Below are 20,810 nucleotides of genomic sequence, written 5' to 3' on the forward strand. Positions count from 1 at the left end.
TATACTTATGTAAAAAAAAGAAAAAGAAGAAGAAGCAGTTATAGCATCCAATAAACTGGTTAACAGACAGTAGGTCAGTTGATCAATGTGATTTTTTTTTACATAACTTATCAGGATTTTGAAAATAAAGCACATGAGGAAATGCCAGTGAAAAATTAAAAGTGGATTTTGTTTGCTTCATTCATGTGGTTCTAAGATAAAAGTTCAAATCATCAGTTTCTTTTGTTTAAAAAAAGATCTGAGGAATGTGGAACACAAAAAGCATTCTCATTGGAGTATGCCCAAAAAACCTCCCATGAGTATCAAACTCATAAACCCGACAAAGGGCTGTAACAGCTACTTATTTTAAAAAGGTTAAGTCAAAGTAATTTAATTGTTCTCAGGAGCAGATGCTAAGTGGTGGCATGCAGTGACAAGATAGAAGATAATAAGTAGTAAGATATAACTGCAAGCCTGCTAATTTGCAGGAGTTTTAGGAATGAGAGTTTGTAAAGGGCTTGTGTTAGCCAAACAACGGCTGAGTGATTGAGGGTAGGCTATGCTTAGGTTTGGACATTTTGTATAAATGAAAAATGTTCAAGGTGCTTTCAGCCAGAGAAGAAAACTTATTTTCAGTCATGGCTCTTTGGTTAGAACTACATGAAACATTGTCATGACCTTCATGAGTTGTTTTGTACTCGTTAAATTTCCTCCCAGTCTTTTTTATATTAACTGATCACTTGAGATTTTGTATTAATTTTTCTGCCTCAGCTGAGCAGGATCTGAACACCTCTTATGAACATCCAGCCAGTTTGCAGTGTTATCAACTTTGAATTGCTACTCTTGCTAATTTCATGCCCAGGTACGCCAGAGTCGCTGGAAGAGAAGGAGCGCCAGCTTTCCACCATGATCGGTCAGTTGATCAGCCTGAGGGAGCAGCTTCTTGCCGCCCATGATGAGCAAAAAAAGATGGCCGCCTCGCAGCTGGAGAAGCAGAGACAACAGATGGAGCTGGCCAGGCAGCAGCAGGAGCAGGTAGGAAGGGTCCGTGGATGTGTTTGGGGCTGTACAATGAGAGTTGGGTAAAAAGAAAGAAGAAAAAGACATTAATATTAATAGTGTACATGTGTTGGTCTATGTGCAGGATAATGAATAGGGTTTGGTGATATGAATCGCACATAGTTCATTCCTGTGTGTTTATGCAGGGGTGCATCTAGAAGGGGGGTGGGGGTGGAGTTTCACCAGGGCCCCAGAACACTTACTCAAGTATTCTAATGTACTTAAGTATTTCCACATACTTAATGCACTTTGTAGTAAGCAATATATAATTAATTAAAATGATCCACAGCTGGAACATTAAAGAGATGTGTCTCTTTAATGTCCCCCCCCACCCCATTTTTAAAAAAAAGAAATTGGATACAGCCCTGGTTGTGCATACATCATATTTAGAAGCAAACTAATGACTAAATGAAAAATATCAATCAATAAATAAAGACATACATAAATAAATACAAAATTGAGTATATGATTGGCAGGGCTTTAAACTGTCAACAGTTCATTTTTAATATTCTGTAATTCCTTTTTGTTGATTCCTTTCAGGTATTATATTATTTTGTTCATTCAACTAAATACTGAAATTTGAGGTTATCATTATTAAAAATAACAGAAAATTAGTCCAACAGGGCGAACAGCACATATAACTAAATACAAATGTATAACTAAATACATATAACTAAATACATTACCAGGTTACATTAACCTATAGCAACTATTGGATACACTTCAAATTACAGAGGTTAGAAAGCCAACAGGACTTAACACAAAGCATTGTCTTCTTGTGAATGCCTTCCTCTTAAACTGTTTGATCTATTGAATGTGAAGGTCCTAAACCTATGAAAGTGTACAATATCCGACACAAAACCCCCTGATATTTAATAATTTTCCAGTAACAAGTTAGTAATTTTTTGCTGTAATTCCTCGAATTCCAAAGCTTTTCTTTTTTCCAAAGTCGCATTGTAAAAATGTTATCATAACTGACATAATGGCCACAAAGGAGACCCAACTTGTAAAGGAAAAACAAAATGTCTCTAACAAAACGCGTGTAGGTGTATCTGTATGTCTTTTGACTGCACCTTCAAAAGTTGTAACAAAAGCGTCTCTTAGGGTGCCAGACGGCAATTTAAAAAAAAAAAAAACGAAAACATTGTGTGACAGAGAAAGAAAGCGAGAGCCTACGAAGAGAAGTGTTTAGGTGAGCTGCTCTTTGCTTTTACTGTTTGCCGACACGTTACTGTAGGTTGGCATATGACAGGCTCTGTTTGGACAAGTCCACACCTCCCATCACAACACATTCCACCTTTCACAGCTTTACAAAGGAAACAGGCAAAGTGGAGAGTGCGAAGAGAAAGACAGATTCCAATATCAGCCAGTCATTTGGCTGTTGAGACTTGATAGGATAATGCCCTACAGACAAACCCGAGAAATCTGCCTTTAATGAAATATGACATGTGTGCAAATGGGGCGCCGCCTCCCATTCAGCAGCCTGTAATTACATTTCGGAATAAATATACTAAACGACTTCTCAAGGAAAAAAAAAAGAGGGGCAGCTGTTTTACTTTTCTGGTTCAGAATGGGCGGGATCACGTCGAGGACGTACTGTCCCTTTTAGGACTCTAACCTCTCACGAGTGGCCGCTCCCAGATGTCAATCACTAGATGATGCTTGGCCTTTTAACATCTGACATTGAATGTTTTTCATTAGAGAATTTTACATCAAAACAACAACAGAGAAAATTATCACCCCTCCTGTTTATGTGTGTGTGTGTGTGTGTGTGTGGGAGGGGGGAGGCTTCCACAGGCACATTGGGTGTTGTTGGCTGATGTAGTAAACATGCCAATCTCACAGATTCAGTGTCAGTTAAGAGAATTGTTCATAAACCTTCTGCACTGCTAATTGCTTGGATTGGATGCACCATCCATCACACCAGCCGAGGCTTTTTAGAGATAATAATCTGAGGTCAAACTGACACATAACTCAGAGTCTCTCTACCTGTTTTTGATTTACTGTACTGCATTTGAGACATGATTGACCTCACTGAGAGTTTTCAAGAGCAAATCACTTTGTCTGCCACCTGTCGAGGACAGATACATCCTCATCATCATCTTGAGTACCAGATGACAATTTTGCCTTTTAGTATTGTAAGGCACTTACCTTAAAATGTAAAATGGCACGAGAAGACGGTGTAAATCAACATGATATAACATAAAAGGGAAGAGATTTGGATTCATTTTTCATCATCATCATCTTGAACCCTTGTATTTTTTATTTTTTACTTCCATGACTTCTAAGAGCAACATACCATTTCTGACAAGCCATTTATGGACATTTTCCTGTATTGCTTTTCTTTCATTTCCAATTAAAACACACACACACACACACACACACACACACTGTATGCATACTGTTTGTTCTTTAATATTTTAGAAACATGAACACGGTACAGAAATACAGATTATCCTTCTTCTCTTATCATCATTTTCACTCTTCCGCTCTGTGTGTGTGTGTGTGTGTGTGTGTGTGTGTGTGCAGATTGCCAGACAGCAGCAGCAGCTGTTGCAGCAGCAGCACAAGATAAACATTCTTCAGCAACAGATCCAGGTTAGTAGCCAAACACACTTTAAACATCTACGTATATACAACCAGACACACACACTTCCTTTTTTCAGTCTTGACCTTTCTTTGCATTTACTCCTCCTGCCCTCTGCAGACTCCTCTTGTTTTGTTTCTTGTCCATCTCTGTGAGGATGCCAAGAACTTCTTATCTTTTGTCCTTTGTGCAGATGATCTAATTATTGTCTATCCAAGCAGTTCCGTGATCATCTTATCATGTGGAATTGGAAAGCGGAAATAATACAAGAGGTCATGGCCTTTACTTTTGTGCTCTGCCTGCTGTTAAGAAAGCAGCACCAAAAGCCTTCCGACACACACATAAAACACACAGTGGTGACTCAGTGATTGCCCTGGTTATAGCTGGATCATTCACTGTTGCATTGATTACTCAGCAATTGATACCCAAAGGTGCTCAAGGCTTATCCTCTTCCTCTTTTCTCTTTCTCTGCAGCATTTCCTGATAACTGTAACGTTTTTTAACCATTAAGCACATAAATGGATAAACATCTGTGGAGCGTGTACAGAAACCTGCAGGGAGATGTGTGAACTCACTTTTCTGGCTTCTGCTTCTTGTTCAGTTTTTCAGTGTTCTCCCTCTCCTCTTATTCCTACATCTTTTTCAGTGAGCCATCTGATGCACTGAGATTTGTGAAGTGTTCACTGTTTACCTACATACCCACCAAGAAATTACCACCAGCTGTGCACCAAATGCTGATCAATTTGCTCAGCATGGCTGACTGTCACATGGGAATTTAACAGGTTTATTTTTTTTAAGTGGTTGGCTCACAATCTGAATCCTCTGCCATCCGTCCATCCCGTGCTACTTTTGACCCCCTGTTGGTCCCAAGCTTTGGATCTCCCTACTCTCCTGAGGTGTGATATAGTTAATGAGGGTTTACTTTCCCCCCTGGTCGTCTTCCTCTTCATCTTTTTATCATGAGGCCTCACCCTTGGATCTTAATAAAGCTCGGATTGGACTTCATTAGCCTTCTTAGCCCCAAGGGAGAGTGAGACCATAAAAAACAGCTCCTACTCTGATCCTGTTCCACACTGTGAAGCATGGATACTGTGTCATGTTTTTTTTTTTTTTTTAGAATGAAGAGATATGCAGAAGATGGCTCTTGAGAGCAGAGTGTTATCATGTGGAGCTTTGCAACCATCTGTTGTAAAGGGCATAATGTGTATTTCACTTTTATTTTCTTTGTTGAATTGAATTTGAAAAGGCCAGAATTACTGCAATCTGCTTTTTCATAAATATACAAAAATGAATGCAACAAAAAAAACATTTGTTTTCACTGAAAAAATTGTGCTGCATCTTATTGTTATTTAAGTTATTTTTAAGGCAATAGCATTTGTCAGCAAACAAACCAAGCGCAGAAAGCAGCACATGGTGCATCTACTGTACAGAGAGTTAGAATTATTATGGCTAAGCTCCAGGGTTTAGTCACTGGGGTACGGGCTGTTTACGCTGTGTCGGATGTGTGTTGGCCTTAAACACACAGGCGGCGGTGCACTGGTCTGTTTCCACTTATCAAATCCAGACCTGAGCTCCTCTCAGGCCAATACTCTGAGGAGCTGACCAAATGCTACTGTTTCAGCTGAAAGAATAGGGCTCAGTGTGGTAAAACCACTTTTTAGAAGTGCCAGTTGTTGTTCATATCTTAATTTGAAACACTAGATGCCGTCCAGATGGAAAAAATAAGGAACCTAAACAAAGTTTCTGCTAGAAAAGTGCAAAAGTTGAAACTGCATGGGGTTTACTTTCAAACAGCTCATGCTATCTATTGCTTCATCCAACCAACCATCAGTCATTAATTAGCATTTATTTTTTGGACGCCTAATAGATTCTGAAAGTTTTATAGATCAGCGCTGACTTGTGAAAAACTGTGACTTATGTGTATCTGGTTTCTGAATGGAAGACAATGAAAAGTCAGTGGGAGCTGTTTTCCACTGCTTTTTTTCCCTCTTCCATTTCTGCAACTTGTTGTTGCTTCTCTGGATTCTGTTTCAGGATGGTGTCAGTGTGTTTGTCAGCTAGTGTGGTGGGGGAGCATAGTTCAAAGTGACCCAGGTTTCCTGTCATGTGGTTTTAAATGGTGTGGAGGGCCAGCGGGGGATGTCCACGGGTTAAAGAAACGTTTCCGAAGGCCCCATTCTGATATGGTTGCACACGCCGAGTCATATACACAAGTATGAAGAAATATGTTACACAGCAGATGTTATTAGATCAAATGCCTGCACGTGCATAACAACTCACACATGGTACTTATGCAATAACAATATTATAGCCATTTGATATCAAATTATCTACATTAGGACATACACAGTCAAACATACATACATGTGCACATACACACATGTGCAAAAACTCACACACGCACACACACTCACATGTGCGCGTGCTCACACACAAACACAGACACACAAACAGTGGTGGCGGGCTCTTTGTGTGCCGTGGGCAGAGTGGCCCAGCCCAGCCTGGTGGCTGACAGGCATGTGTCTTTGTTAAGTCGGTTCCTATAATGGCTCTCATATGTGGCCCATTTCCTTCAGGCCCACAAAGGCACAGGCCCTAACCGCACCGCCTGGGCCCTAGCTAACGGGCTAATTAATGACTGCAAAGCCGCACTCCTCCTCCTCCTCCCTCTCTCTCTGTTCTTCATTTATAACTCTTGTCTCCTCCTTCGCCTCCCCTCCTCCTCCTTTTCTTTCTTTGAGATCTTGTCTCCGAGTGTTGCTTTCTTATTGTTTTTGCTTCATATTTTCAACTCTGTTCTATCCTGTGCCGTGATTTGTGTGTGCTGCCCTCTGCTGAAATGTGGCTTCTATTTACACAGTGATGAACTACAAGCTACGATATGGTTTTGATCGCCGTTCATAATTTAGGATTTTGACACAGTACTGGCAGTCTGTGACAGCTAAATAAGTTTCAGATGTAATTATTTATGCATCACAATAGATTTGATCTTCCCCTCTCTACATTCATCACTGCTGCTCTTAATCACCTAAAGCTTTTCCCTTGTCGATAAAGTGCTGATGTAAGGTGAGATCGCAAATAGCCGGGGTGTTAAACCTGCCTTAACACAAACAGGCACAAACACAATAATCCACACACTCACACACATGCATAAGAACTAATGGAGCAAGGAAATGGCTTAGATAGACAGGCAGCTCCTACATCAGCAAATACAGCTTCAGACACAATGACTCGGAAAGCCATGGAAAGCCCATAACGTCGATTGAACTCACCAGCTATGGAAAATGCCTAATTCCCGATTTTACAGTGGCCCTCCCTCCAATCTATTAACCTGTGTGTTCGCCTAAATAAAAATCCTATAAGCAGCATACAGTAATTCTGTGTCCTTAATTATAGTGTGTTTTCATTATGCTCACGTGGGTGTAACAAGATAGTGAAAGAAAAAAAAATCTGCTCTCGTGGTGATTTTGGCTTGGAGGCCAAACTGTGTTAGCCCCACTTCTGCATTTATCACGTGATACACCCTGTCTCAAAAAGGCAGTTTATGGACAGCTTTAAAACTGTTGTGTATACCCTAACTTTTTTTAAGCATGCACAACAACCAGGTGGTAATGAAAAGACCTTGGAAAACTCTATCATGCGGTGGCCCTGAGAGGCCAAACGGACTGCAACTTAAGAAAACACCAGCAATAAGAAAAAGGCTGCAAAAGCACACAAAACACAATGGAAATAGGAAAAAACAGAAATAGAAAAATGAAAACAGAAATAGGAAAAAACAGATTTCCATAAGCACAAGGGAAGTGTTTCTGGGGAGACAATAACCCGACGGACCAGTTGCAGGAACCCAAAACATGGTAGGTGTGTTTTATCATGATTCATATGATACTGATGTCGGATTTTTAGGCTAATAGCTAGGTTAACATACTTACCGCTCATCTGTTCTTTCCTCACAAAACCGATAGATCCTCCACTTCTTTTAAGTGTCTCCCAGCGTGATTAGCATGATTCCTGCAACTGGTCCGTCGGGTTATTGTCTCCCCAGAAACACTTCCCTTGTGCTTTTGGAAATCTGTTTTTTCCTATTTCTGTTCTCGTTTTTTCCTATTTGGGTTGTGTTTTGTGTGCTTTTGCAGCGTTTTTCTTATTGCTGGTGTTTTCTTAAATTGCAGTCCGTTTGGCCTCTCAGGGCCACCTTAGCTACTGATCAGCTTTCGTTTTAAGGAGTGATGCACCACGTTGTGATCTGATATTTGGTCCTTTGTAATGCACCATTAGCTCCTCAAGTATCTATAGCTAACAAATCATCAACAAAATTGCTACTTTTTGTAATATATAAATCATAATGTATAATCTTAACTTTAGTTTGTATATCAGCTGGATAATCCAAATGAAGCACAACATTGTCCAAAACCAGCTATAGCCACTGATGAGCTTCACACTTGGTTAGCTCTCAGTTATGTTAGTGAAACTTTTGTTACACTAAATCATTTGATTAAAACTGCATTCAGTATAAATCGGGATTTTTAAAGTCCAGCCTTTACCCCCACAGTTATCTGTCCTATACCGACACAGAAGTGAATTAGCCAGAACCACAGTGTGACACTGTTAGTTGGCTGAAAACGGAGCTATTAGAAATATTCGACATAGTCACTAACTACTTGCTTTCATAGTAAATATACCTATAACCTATTCAGCTGGTGCAACACGTTCAGATGTTACAGGAAAATTAGGTTAGGAGCTTGTCCATGAGAATATATAGTAGTGCCCAGAATTAGACCCAAGTCTGGTTAGGGTGCTTTCACTTTACTGTGGTCCTGCTCTCTGAAGGGAGCTGTGTGCTGATTTGAGGTCCATCACAACTGTTTCCACATTCTAAATCAAACTCAAAAACTTTCCTATTCTTCGAGGTCTATGGTTAATTACTGTGTGCGTGTGTGTTTGTGTGTGTGTGTACATGTGCTGTAGCACTTGCTTCTTGTAGAGTTTGTTATATGTGTGGTTATGTGTTTCAGCGAGTATTTTCCCCCCAGTTTTTTTATAGTTTTATTCTCTGTGTAAGCTATTTTGCATCTCTGAAGCCATATTTGCTGGCTGTAACTAAGTGTTGTCTTTCTTTAAGCATGCCTTTTTGATAAGTCGATCCTCTTTTAATTTAATTTGTAGGCAGTTGTTGGCAGTCCTGGAATAGCAGCTTTTGTTGCAGGAAATTTTCCCAAATGATGCCAGAAATTACAGTAATTGCAGTAACCTGCAGTTATTGTATTATGCAGTAACATCAGTGTGCAATTTTCTACACATTAAGCCTGTTTTGGGGATGCACTGGACAGTGGTGGAAATATTTTTGCAATATTTATAAGGTAAGATTAAATATTGACAGAACGGTAGTGAGATGATGTGCAGTATGTTAAACCTAAGTTTAAAAATAACAATAAAAACATATTGATTTGGCTCTTCCTTGTTCATTTTAAAGTTGACTCAAAGAGCAACATCACCAAAATCTTCAGGACTTAATGTTTTTCAGTTGGTTACATACTTTACATGCATACTTTGCAGCGGTGGATGATGCTGTGAATGTCAAGTTTAGTGTTGCACTGGTTCAAATCCACTTGTGCATACCTGCTGCAATCAGGCAACTATGTTTCTTTGTCTTCTCTGTTTCTCAAACAGATCAGTGTACAGACAGACCACATACATACTCATTGCCCCCTAACCTTGCTGCCCTTACACAAGAGGACCATTAATTCTGTGTGTGTCTGCGTGTGTACACATGTTCCTTGTTGCCTAGGTGTGTATGTCGATGTGTCTGGTGGGCAGTTAGAGGAAGGGGACCTCGTGTTTTCTTAGTGGCTGAGCAGAGGGGGGCCCCTGCAGCACCACCTTCCCCAGTCCATTCATCCAACCTCCCCCCCCCCCCCCCCCCTCCCCTTGGTAAAAGGAGATCTTTGTGTGTTTGCGCTAGTGAAGCAGCCCCAGTCAGTCCCAGTGTTCCCAGAGGAATACAATGAATGGGGGCATTTTGTCCCACTCTATAACCTACACCCCCCAACTTCACTCTTTTCCTTCTTTTTTTAGCCATTCGGACACACAGACTTGTTTTTCTTCTCTCTTCATTCTCTTTTGTCTGTGTCACAAGACGTCGGCCCTCTTGTCTGCCTGCATGTGTTTATAGGAATGCCTCAAAAGTACACTGACCTACAAGTGTGTTTGCTTGTGTGTGTGATGACTGCCTCCTGAGATATCAGGCTTTTTATCTGTGTGACCTATCAGTGCTGTCAGAGGAGCTGCTCAGGTGGCACTTGTAGCTCCACACATACCAGACCAAGCATGCAAGTTGGTGGCTCATGCTCTGTTTTGGCAGGGCTATGTGTGGAGACACACACATTTGAGCATTTTTATCTTCATTATACAGTGTAGTGGTGAAGATAGACAGGACAGTGATGAGAGAAGGGGAAGACACACAGAAAAGGGCCACGGGTCAGACTTGAACCAGGGCTGCTGCACTACGGCTCTGTTCCATGTAGTTGTCTGAAGTGGTGCGCAGAAGCCTGCTCTTAAACCAATTATATACTTTTAAACCAACTGGTGATTTTAAATTGACCGTAGGTGAAAATGTGAGTGCAAATTGTTGCCTGTCTGTCTGTCTGTGTTAGTCCTGCGACAGACTGGTGACCGGTCCGAAGTCTAGCTTGCATCTTTTCCTGTGGCACTTGAGATAGGCTCCAGTCACCCATGTGACTCTGAATTGGATAAGGGGAAGAGGATGGATGGAATGGACAAAGCAGTGTATTTCTATTTGGTTTACTCAATAGCCCAAAGCCAGTTGATATCCAATTAACAATGATAAAAAAGAGTTTTGAACTCTTCTCAGAAAATTCTCATGAATTCTGAGAGCATTTCTGAGGAGCAAAATGCTCTTCAGCATTAATCAGGTATATATAAAAAAAAATCTGTCCATGTACTTCCTGTTGATCAATTAATCGCCTGAGCAAACACAGTAAGTTCAGAAATAATTCTTTCCTTCTCTATGGAACTTTGAACCTTTCTACCTCAAGCCTTTCAATCCATCCACACACTAACCACGAACAGCGCATAAGACGGTCATCTTATTCAACTAATTCAGCAAGGCAATCCCGCTGCACATATGCACAGTAATCATGCGACATGCTGCTTGTGTATGCTTGAGCTCCAGCGATGAACCTTCCCTGGGAGGTCAGTGGGAGGGGAGAGGGCAGCGTTGTCAATGAATTGGTAGTAAAGGAGACAAATGGAGGTAGAGGGCATTGAAGTGAGGAGGGAAATGGAAGGAGGAGGGAAGTGTCTAAAAACATTTATCTGAAAGTGTAACATAGTCACAAAAGAAAAGTTGAAAACAGGATAAAGCCAGAATAATGAAGAGCAGACATGAAATGACAAGAAACTTTGAGATTTTTTTCCCTCACAAGTTGATTAATTGAGGAATCAATCACAGAGAAGAAAATATAGTAATATTAATAGTAAAGTTAGTTATTATCAGACATTTATTTGATTGACTTTGATTTTTGACCTCCCTAATATGGACTTTTTGGCTTTTTGACATTGCCTTCTTTTCTTCCTTTCTCCTTTTCAAGGGTTTTTGTTTTTATTATTTTTTTTAAACTTGAAACATTAGTTATCCAGTAACTTCTAGAGCTCTATTAATGATATAAAGAGAGAAATTATATTTCTTAATAAGCCATTTGAACAAACAATCCTTGGGGGCATTTTTTTAAGAAAAAGAAGAGGCAACCAGAGGAAAAAAATGCAAAAAGAGAAAAGACTGCAATAAAGGGAAGAGATAGAAGGAAAGAAAGTGGGGTCGTCCGGTGGTTTAACGCAGTCAGCCCTAATAGATTCCCGCAGGCTCATCTTTGATTTGTTTCTTTTCAGTTCAAGCCCTCGGCTTCTTGACTTAGTCAAACCCACAGATTTTAAGAGCCTTTCAAGCTGACATGAAAGGCAGCTGTTAACCTCTCTCTTGTTTTAAAGGCCTTTTCTTGGCATCTTTACACTTGTCTCTTAAGAGTATACGTCTTAATTTGTTGTTTGGCTTCTGTTCTTCAACTCGATGCACCAGTTGATCATGTCATTGCCTGCATTGTTTTTTCCCTTCTCCCTGTCTTCCCCTTCCTTTCATCCTGATCTTTATCGTTCCTCACTTTAACCTTCCTTTGTGATTTCTCATTTTAAATCATTCTTTCTTTCTCTCTGCTGACTTTCTGTTTTATTTTATTGCTTTTGTTTCTACCTCTTTACCTTGTTTATTTGCGATTTTCTCGTTTCTCATCTGCCTTTTCTATCATTGCTCATGATTTTTATTCTTCTTTACAAATCTTTGAGTTTTTTGGTAAATCTTGGAGCTTTTTTTTTGCTGTTGTTGTCTGTGAATCTGTGTCTGTGTGTCAGTATTATTTAATGGATACAGCAGTTGGCAGATATCTCTCATCTCTTGTCTCTCTCTCCCAGGTCCAGGGTCATATGCCTCCTCTGATGATACCAGTGTTTCCTCACGACCAGCGGTCTCTGGCTGCAGCTGCCGCAGCACAGCAAGGCTTCCTTTTCCCACCAGGCATGTCCTATAAGCCAGGTATAACCCCACCCCACCCCCACCACAAACACACACACACACGCAGTGGAATCCCAGTCTATGTTAATGAAATGTGTCAGGTGAGGAATGTTCTGAAAATTAGCGCAGAGATCCAATGTATTGCAACATGGAATTTCACGCTTTCCCTCTCTGTCTCTTTCTCCCAAGAGTTTTCACCTTTTGCACACCAACCCAACAATATAGACATAAGGGCGACGCACTCAGAAAAATCACGTACGTTGCACTTAAATAAGGGCATGCATACTGCATGTTTCGGCAGACCGTAAGGATTTTGCACAAACAGGCTCAAGAAAAAACACTTAAAGTCGCCCACAGAAAGAAATGCACCGCACTTCATTGGATTGTCTGCACCACCTGCTTTCATCAAGTCTTTTGCACATTCCTTTCTTGCAAACATCCCTCCAGGTGCTTGCCTGACACAGTACAGCACTGACCCGTCATACGAATAGTACTCCTACTGCATGAGCATTCACTCCCGTGAGGCCGCAAAGAGAGGCAGAAATGAAGAAAGGGATTAAAAAGCTATTATTGTATACTCTCCTTTGACATTGGTCTGTTTTCAACAAAGGCTTGGACATGGAAAGCCTTTTAAGGACAAACAGTAGGGGTTATACACATACTCATATATGAATTTATGAGTGCATCACAATGAGGAAGCTCTGGACTTGAACTCTGCTCGCTCTGGTCTCAAGCACTCGAGTGTGCCGACAGCAAGCGTTAATAACCTTTGAATAAAATTTCTGTGACCCTTCATGGTTCATTTGGCATGAATAAAAACATGAGAAGAGTAAGGAAGGAGACAAAGAGCGAGACAGAGCGAAAGAGACAGAGAGGCCTGACTGAAGGTAAAGAGCAGGTTAGTTCTTGTGCAGTACACCCCCCACGACCTCGCTCTACAATATGTGTTGTTTTGGTTATTCAACAGGTGAGAATTACCCAATGCAGTTCATTCCATCTGCAATGGCAGCTGCAGCAGCGACTGGACTCAGCCCGTTACAACTACAGGTAAGACACAAACTAATTTATCAAAACAAACAAGCAAAAATGTGTGTGTGTGATTTAATACTACTTGGAATATAGAGAGATATTTTTCCTCTAAATTAAAACTGTGTAAAACACGTGAGTAATGGCTTACCAGAACAAAATGATCACATACTTGAAACAAGACCAGAAACAGGCTGTCTGACAATGAAGTGATGAAAAGTGAGGGTGTGGAAGTTGGTGGGTGTGACTGTTTTTCTGTAAGATATGCTTCATTTTCACCTGGATTCAGTTAATAATAGTATTATTATGTGAAACCTCCCGCACACTTGGCGATGACTCAAACATCTTATTGCCTTTGTTGTCAAAGGTCTGACTTTACTTGACATGACATGATTGAAATGTTTTTGTCCAACTTGTGCTGTATACTTTTTCAGAGTGCCACTAATAATTCTTTTAATTCAGTCACTGAACAGAGTCTGTGTCTAGTCTTTAAGTGAATGCATTAAAAATCAGTTAAACAACTGCAGCAGAAGTATGACGTCTGGAAAAAAAGACAAAGAAAAAAAGGGTGACTGTTTGTTCGCCATTTAGGGGAACATACCAGAGTGCTGACTGACAGGTACATAAAAGCAGCAGCTGAGATGAGAGCAAAAATTGAACTAGCTGAGTAGTTTAGATGAATCTATTTGCTGTTATTTAGGATGGGTTAGAAATGGGGCTGGTGGTATTCAGATGGGTTTTGAGTGAAATATGTAAATCATTTATGCACTTGTGATGTGTATTGAATGACACACCTCTGCCTTGTTTGTGTGTTTCCTCTTTTAACCCAGGAGAGGGTCTAGTGAGAAGGAATAAAGAACAGAAAGAAAAACACCAAAAGATAAATTTAAAAAAGACTCCAAATGAGAAAAAAATATAACATGACATGTTGATTAAAATAAAAAAAATTAATACTTCCCATCAATTGCGGTCTTAGAGAACACAGCAGTCTATTAATCTATATCTAGCTTGAAATCTTTTCTGTTTTGAACGTCATGAGTAAGAAGCCAAGGCTATTGTGCAACTTGTTGAGTGTCTGGTAGACCTAACCTTGGAAGAGCCTCTGGCAAAAGCTACAATATAGAAAAGAACTAGATGCTTTGCATGTGAAGTGATAACTTCACGTACAATGGCTGCATAGTTAAATAAGCAGACAGAAGGTCTGCTGTTATCAAAAGAACTGGGAGAAAGAGAGAAATGCCACACTTGGAGGTGTCCTCTGTGCAGCTTGTAGGTCCTGACCTTAAAAAAAATGAAGCAAACGAATTACCTGCAACCACAGTAATTTGTCTGCTGCCATTATTTGTTTTCTGATTTTGCTTTTTCATAAACCTAACCATAATTCCCACCTTTTTTATTCTCTAAAAAATTCGCAACTACCTCCAAAAAAATTCCATACAAGCTCAAATCATTATTCTAAAAGAACTTGAAATACAAACAGAAGCTGGAACAGGAGCTTTCTTCATACTTTTAATAGAGTTCCTGTACATTTGATTTCTTTTTTTCAATAAAGCAACGTGACACATTGGTTGAAGATGATGCTCCATAGGTTGCCAAAATGCTAGCCCTCTTATCCGCTGTTTGTCAGCTGTGGCAGACAAAAGCTGTTATGATGAATCACAGAGGAATTCCCAACCCAACAGCACAACACCTGGCCCACACAATTCATCAAATATTTTATTGCTTGACACATGTGCTTTGAGAATAGCACTTATCCATAATGGTTATCACAGAGCACATTTCCAGGGGAGCGGGCAAATCAGTGAAATAAAAACGAAGAAAACCTCGACTCCCTAAAGATGCTTTGGAATTTCACAACATAACATCACACATCATTAACACTTCCTGCTTTACCTACCGTCAGCTGAAAAAACAAAAGCCCTCACGAGCTTTTTCACTGGCAAACAATACTGCTTCATCATGTCAGTTGTTACCATAGCGTGCCTTTTGGATATAACAAGAATCCTTATCCCAGTTTATTCAATTTGTATTGTGGTTTTCGCTTATCGAGGCCCTCATTAGCCGCTATTGACTTAGCAAAGCGCCGTGCTGCGCTGAGGGGATCGGAGCCGGGAGGCTCCACTCCTGGCTCCACTCCTGGCTTTGAAATTATCAAAAGAGCTGTACGGTGAGTGAGAGGTAAGAGGATGAGTGATGTCAGAGACGCAAACTCATTCACGTTTAGACACTGCCTGAGACACAGAGAATAAGAGGCAGAGAGAGCAATCTGAATGAAAGAGGAAGTTTCTCATCAAGGCATCGGTTGAAAACAAGTCAGAGACTGCCAAGAAAAAAAGAAAAAAAGCAGCGAGACCGAGGAAGTATTTAGGCTGGGAAAAAAACAATTATTTGAGGAATTTTTTAGGAGATGGAGTGCTGGTTTCCAGCATATTTGAATATTGTTTTGACAATAATGTTAAAAGAAATCCTGATGATGAGATTTAATAATGGTACTTGTCTTGTTAGTTAGTCCATTTGCATCAATAAAATGTTTAAGGTGCACCGTTTGGGGCAGTAACGTGGGCTGCAGAATGTACAAAAAGACCTGCGTAGTGTTATGATATCAGTTAGTATTTTTACAAGACCTGGGTGTATTTGCAGTATTCGCGTTCAGTATATAAGCTGCAGCTTTCTGATGCTCTTCCCAACATTGCAGCATATTGCTTTCAATATTTCAATATGCAGTGAACATATGATCATCCAGCAGTGACAGCTGACACATTTTGTTGCTCATCTGTCCTGTTGTGATCGACCCATATTTGCATTTGAGCAGCTGTTACTGCTACCATCACCTATGATGATGATGATGCATACATTAAAAATCTGTATGGATATAAAATATGAATCTATCTTTGGTTACAGTAGTTACTTTTACTCTTTCACATCAAATCAATTTTACATTTACTGTAAAATTGATGTGATGTCTTGACAGGCCACAAACTGAGGCCTTACCTATTCTATTAATTTTAGATAGTCTCAGTAAATTTGCAGGAGTGACGTAGCAACCAGAGACTATATAAACCGAACGGCACTTCTCTACAATGGCTACAGATAACTACTGGCACAGCGAAGTGAGCGGGACCGTAGATAAACTTGCAGGCAAGCGACTGAAGCGACCACCACTGAAAACGCAGGATGCCACTAATTAACATGTGACCTTGTAGTAAATACATTAGAGGGTTACCTGGGTAGCCAGATACCAGCTGTCAGGTTTAAAGTACTGCACGACAGGCAAATCAGTTCTAGTCTGGATGCAGCTTTAACTGTGAAAAAGGGAAACTGTGCATTATCGTGTTAGCACCATAAACAGACAATGATATTGTATTTGTTCTGTGTTATCAACCTCCTCTGCTACATACTGTAGTCAAAACACACCAGCTGGCATCAAACATTTGTAATGCCAAATCGATGCTCAGTTCAGGATAGACAGATGTTGTAGTCAGACTGCTCCAGATGTTTCAAAGTTGAACCCTGTAGCCCTCATTCAAACAGCTGGCTGGCACTGAAGGTCAGAAAGAATAATTTCACACAGGAAAAGTCACCATCAGAAAGTGCCGTCTGAAAAGTTTTATATTGTATATCTATATCTATACACCTTTATAAATCATCTAAATCTGCATTACTAAGCTGTCTGGTAAAGGCTGTTAAGCAAGCCTTGACCCATCATGAACTGACCTACCAATTCTGATAGCACAAATGTTCCACTATTGGCGTGGGAACTTGATCCATCCAATTGTTTCCAGAGCATTGCAATAGACCCTTCACAACAGTAGATTTCTGCTGAAGAAAGGCCCTCTTTGTGTGCCGCTAATGCGAGGGACATACAGTTGCTTAGCAGACATTCTTGCTGAAATCATAAGCATCTCTAGCTTTGTGTCTCCATGCTTAGTGAGTGTTAGGCACGGACACAAAGGTGAGGAAACTTAATGTGGCCCCTGGTAATGATTTCTGCCCGACTGCCAACACACTGTACATAAAGCGTGAATGACCTTCTCTGTCATACACGAGAAACATGTTTGATACAGACTGATAAAAGCGAGAACCAGAGGTCTTTATGCAGCCCGTCTCTCTTTCTATCTGTTTTACCATCTTTTTTAACACAAAAGTGCAATATTTAGAGTCTGCCCTCTGTCCGGGCCGACTCAGTGATAGTCAGTGCAGTTCATGCCCCCCCCCCCCCCCCCCCCCCCCCCCCCCACACACACACACACACACACACACACACAAACGAACCTGCTGAAAAAAAGACAAAACCTCATTTGTTTTTTGCACTCCTGAGATCAATAGCAGCTGGACACTAAAAGAGGCCAGCTGAAGGGAGTCTCCACTCAGCCCTAATGGGACAGAGCAGTCTGAGCATGGAGGAGGCTGCTGGTGGACTACGATCTGATAGTCCAAACAGAGGTGCAGACACCCAAAACATCATCACCTTCTCTTTGTTTTCTAAAGAATTACAGTGATGTAGCCCCCCTCCAAAAAAAGAGAAAGCAAAAGTGCTAATAATCACGTGTGTGAAGAGTGACAGACTAATGATTTGGATTTTAGTCAAATGGGCACTGATATCCAAAGAGTCAAATAGTCTGGACAGCTGAGACACACTTCGAGGCCCTCTTTGTCAATTTGCAATTTAGGAAATTGCAGCATTGTCTTCCCTCGGGAGTTGGCTGAATCTCAGGAACTCTGGTTGGTGTTGTTTACGCTGCAGATTGGTTTCCCCAGTACACAATCAATCTCTGAGTGTCTTGAAGAAGCAGAGAAAAAAAATTAGGTAAAAGCTCTTATTGTCAGTCTGTTGTTTGTTCAACAGTTCCCTCCTCATATTTGTAACCGTTGACAGAATCGCTGCTCGCAGCACAAAAGCTGTGGGTGTGTTTGTGGGGGAAAAAAGCACTGCGTGTGTGTGTGTTTGTGCAGACATGGGTGTGAGATCCTAACTGTGTGTTTTACCTCAAGGACTCATGTGTCTGCCCCAGCCCCTGCTCCCCTTAGAGCTGTAAGAATATCAGGCATCACCAGAAGTAACTCTGTGGTCGGCTTGATTGACGCGAGAGGCCTCACCACCAGTCATTCAAGGCACATTCTTACAGGGATCTCATATCGCCAGGGGTTGGACCGAGCACTCCCGGTACCTTCCAAGGAAAATAAGCGGCGTGACATCAGGGCTTTGTTTCAGCGGCAAGGCCCCTTCTGTTTGTGTTTAATATCGCTCTGAGAGAAGTGGAGAGAGGGCCAGCCAATTTCTCTGGCCCCAACTGCTGAGCCTGGCGCTTTGGTGGTGAAGCGACGGTGGTCTCGTGTGTCTGCGTTGCAAAACTCTGTCCTTCTCTCTCTTTCTCCATTGTGCTTTCTTTACTTTGGATCTCTGGTCCCGGGAGGCTTTGCAGTTTTGACTGAAGGGAAATCAGATCTCACAACACTGGGGGTCATTTAGGCTGAAGGGGCAGAAGGTAAAAACAGAGAAAGAAAGGGGAAAAAAAACAGAGCTGGAGATGGGGTGGAAAGATATGAGAAATGATTTCTGGACCTAAACTAAGAGTCAGAAGACAAGTGAAGAGAGTCAAAGGGAGATCAAAAGAAAGCGGGACAAAATAAAGACAGAACTGTAGAAGGAGGGAGGAGTACAGATGAGGTGAGAGTAATGAAAAATGAGAGGAAAGCAAAAAAGAGAAAAAAAAGTCAGAAAGAAAAGAGGGAATCTACTGAAGGCCAGCCACGTCTGGGTGGTTTTCCTGAGGACAGGCTCTTTGATACTCCAGCACTCACACTCCAATGCATTTAGACAGGGGCTGACAGTGGTTTCAGGCAGTGGTTTGTCTGGCCAGTTAGCTTTGATTTAGAAGACCCTGGACTGTGGGCCGAGTATTTGACTCTTTGATTTTTGCTAAGTACCTTGGATGAAAAGTCAGTTCTCCTTTTTTCCCCTTTGTCATTTAATGTTTTCATCCAACACTAAAGGCTTTTACTTTGAGGGTTTTCTTTTTTATTTCTCTGCTATGTTCAAGGATTTTTTCAATTGAAACACTGGTCCAAGGTGTAAACTATGAACACCTGCTTAAATCTGATTAGCCACTGTCGTCTTGCTTTGGATTAAAGTAAGTAAAGAAATTGCCTGAAGCATTAATGCAAGAACAAACCAGAGGTGACAAGATTAGTTAGAGACCCATGAAGCAGTTCCTCATATAATATTCCTAATCTCATTTTACATTATTTGACTTGTTATTCCTCTGCTAAGAAAGCCAAGACTAAACATTAAAACATCAGGACAATACCAACCTTTTGTTACAAGTAAAACTGAAGCAAGGCTATTAAACCTAACTTCAGAATAGGTACCATTTGTTTCCTATTTAAAAGCTGAAAGATGCTGATCTATGTGCAAGCTGCTCCAAGCATCTGTTGAAAAAATAACTGTTAGAAAAGTTCTGCAGATAATGTAGCATAAAAAAATAATTTGCTGGAATCCCTCCTTGATAAATAATACCTCAAACAAATCTTACATCTGTGTGGGATGCTCTTGTCAACTTCAGATGTAGATGTGTGTGTGTGTGTGTGTGTGTGTGTGTGTGTGTGTGTGTGTGTGTGTGTGTGTGTGTGCGTGCCTGTTTCCATCTAACTACAGTGTGTCTTTGGCTCAAAGGATGCAGCCAGTACCAGGGAAAGGATAAACCAAAATAAATAAATAAATGAAATTGACAGGATCAAAGGTGTGTGTGTGTGTGTGTGTGTGTGTGTGCGTGTGCATGTGTGTGTGTGTGTGTGTGTGTGTGTGTGCGTGCCTGTTTCCATCTAACTACAGTGTGTCTTTGGCTCAAAGGATGCAGCCAGTACCAGGGAAAGGATAAACCTAAATAAATAAATAAATGAAATTGACAGGATCAAAGGTGTGTGTGTGTGTGCGCGCGCGTGCGTGTGCGCGCGTGTGTGTGTATGAAAAAGAAAAGAGGAGAGAGAATGAAAGAGGAAAGCCACTGACTAGCTGCTGGCGCGCGATGTTAATAGCCTGTCGGTTTTGCTGGTTTCTTCCCTTTTTTTGCAGCAGCTGTATGCCGCCCAGCTGGCAAGCATGCAGATCTCACCAGGAGCCAAGATGGCTCCCCTCCCACAAGCTCCCAACTCCTCCAGTCCTCTTTCTCCCTCCACCCTCAAGAGCGAGAAGCGAGCATCCAGCCCTGTCTCTCAGATTAAGGTAGGTACTTTGTTCAAATGTTGTTAAATGAGTGCGCGCTGCCAAGAGAATAGAGCCGGTCTAGATGTACCGAGAGCTTCTTGTGTGTTCTCTTGATGATGTTATATTTAAATATGTGTAAATGGCTTTGCTGACTTTTGCTACAATAGTGAATTAGACTTTTCATGTTATGGGTATGTGCAGGGAAATATGGTGATAAATTCGGAGACAACATAATAGAAGAAGTAAAAAGTGGGCTCCGAATGTTGTAATAATAATGTTGATGGTCACTGAAAGTAAAAGTGAAAGCTGGAAATATGGAATTTGTTGAAACAATGAGCTGTGCATTGGCCCCTGTGTTCTTCACTGTCAATTAG

At 41.0% G+C, this 20,810-nt stretch overlaps 1 protein-coding gene across 8 annotated transcripts in view; it reads left to right on the top strand.

Annotated features, from left to right (window-relative positions):
• The window catches only part of LOC101479570 (transcription factor SOX-6), a 106,622-nt gene that overhangs the window by 61,622 nt on the left and 24,190 nt on the right, over positions 1-20,810 (top strand). For 7 of the 8 annotated variants that reach the window (XM_004564494.5, XM_012922841.5, XM_012922843.5 and 4 more), the window contains 5 exons: positions 842-1,014; positions 3,568-3,636; positions 12,107-12,227; positions 13,174-13,253; positions 20,305-20,454. In XM_004564494.5, coding sequence (XP_004564551.1) covers positions 842-1,014; positions 3,568-3,636; positions 12,107-12,227; positions 13,174-13,253; positions 20,305-20,454 — 593 coding nt within the window. The remainder of the gene's footprint in view (positions 1-841; positions 1,015-3,567; positions 3,637-12,106; positions 12,228-13,173; positions 13,254-20,304; positions 20,455-20,810) is intronic. The other variant, XM_014409107.4, reaches the window with a different exon arrangement.

The sequence above is a fragment of the Maylandia zebra genome, linkage group LG7, assembly GCF_041146795.1.
Source record: "Maylandia zebra isolate NMK-2024a linkage group LG7, Mzebra_GT3a, whole genome shotgun sequence".
In the NCBI taxonomy this organism is placed as follows: domain Eukaryota; kingdom Metazoa; phylum Chordata; class Actinopteri; order Cichliformes; family Cichlidae; genus Maylandia; species Maylandia zebra.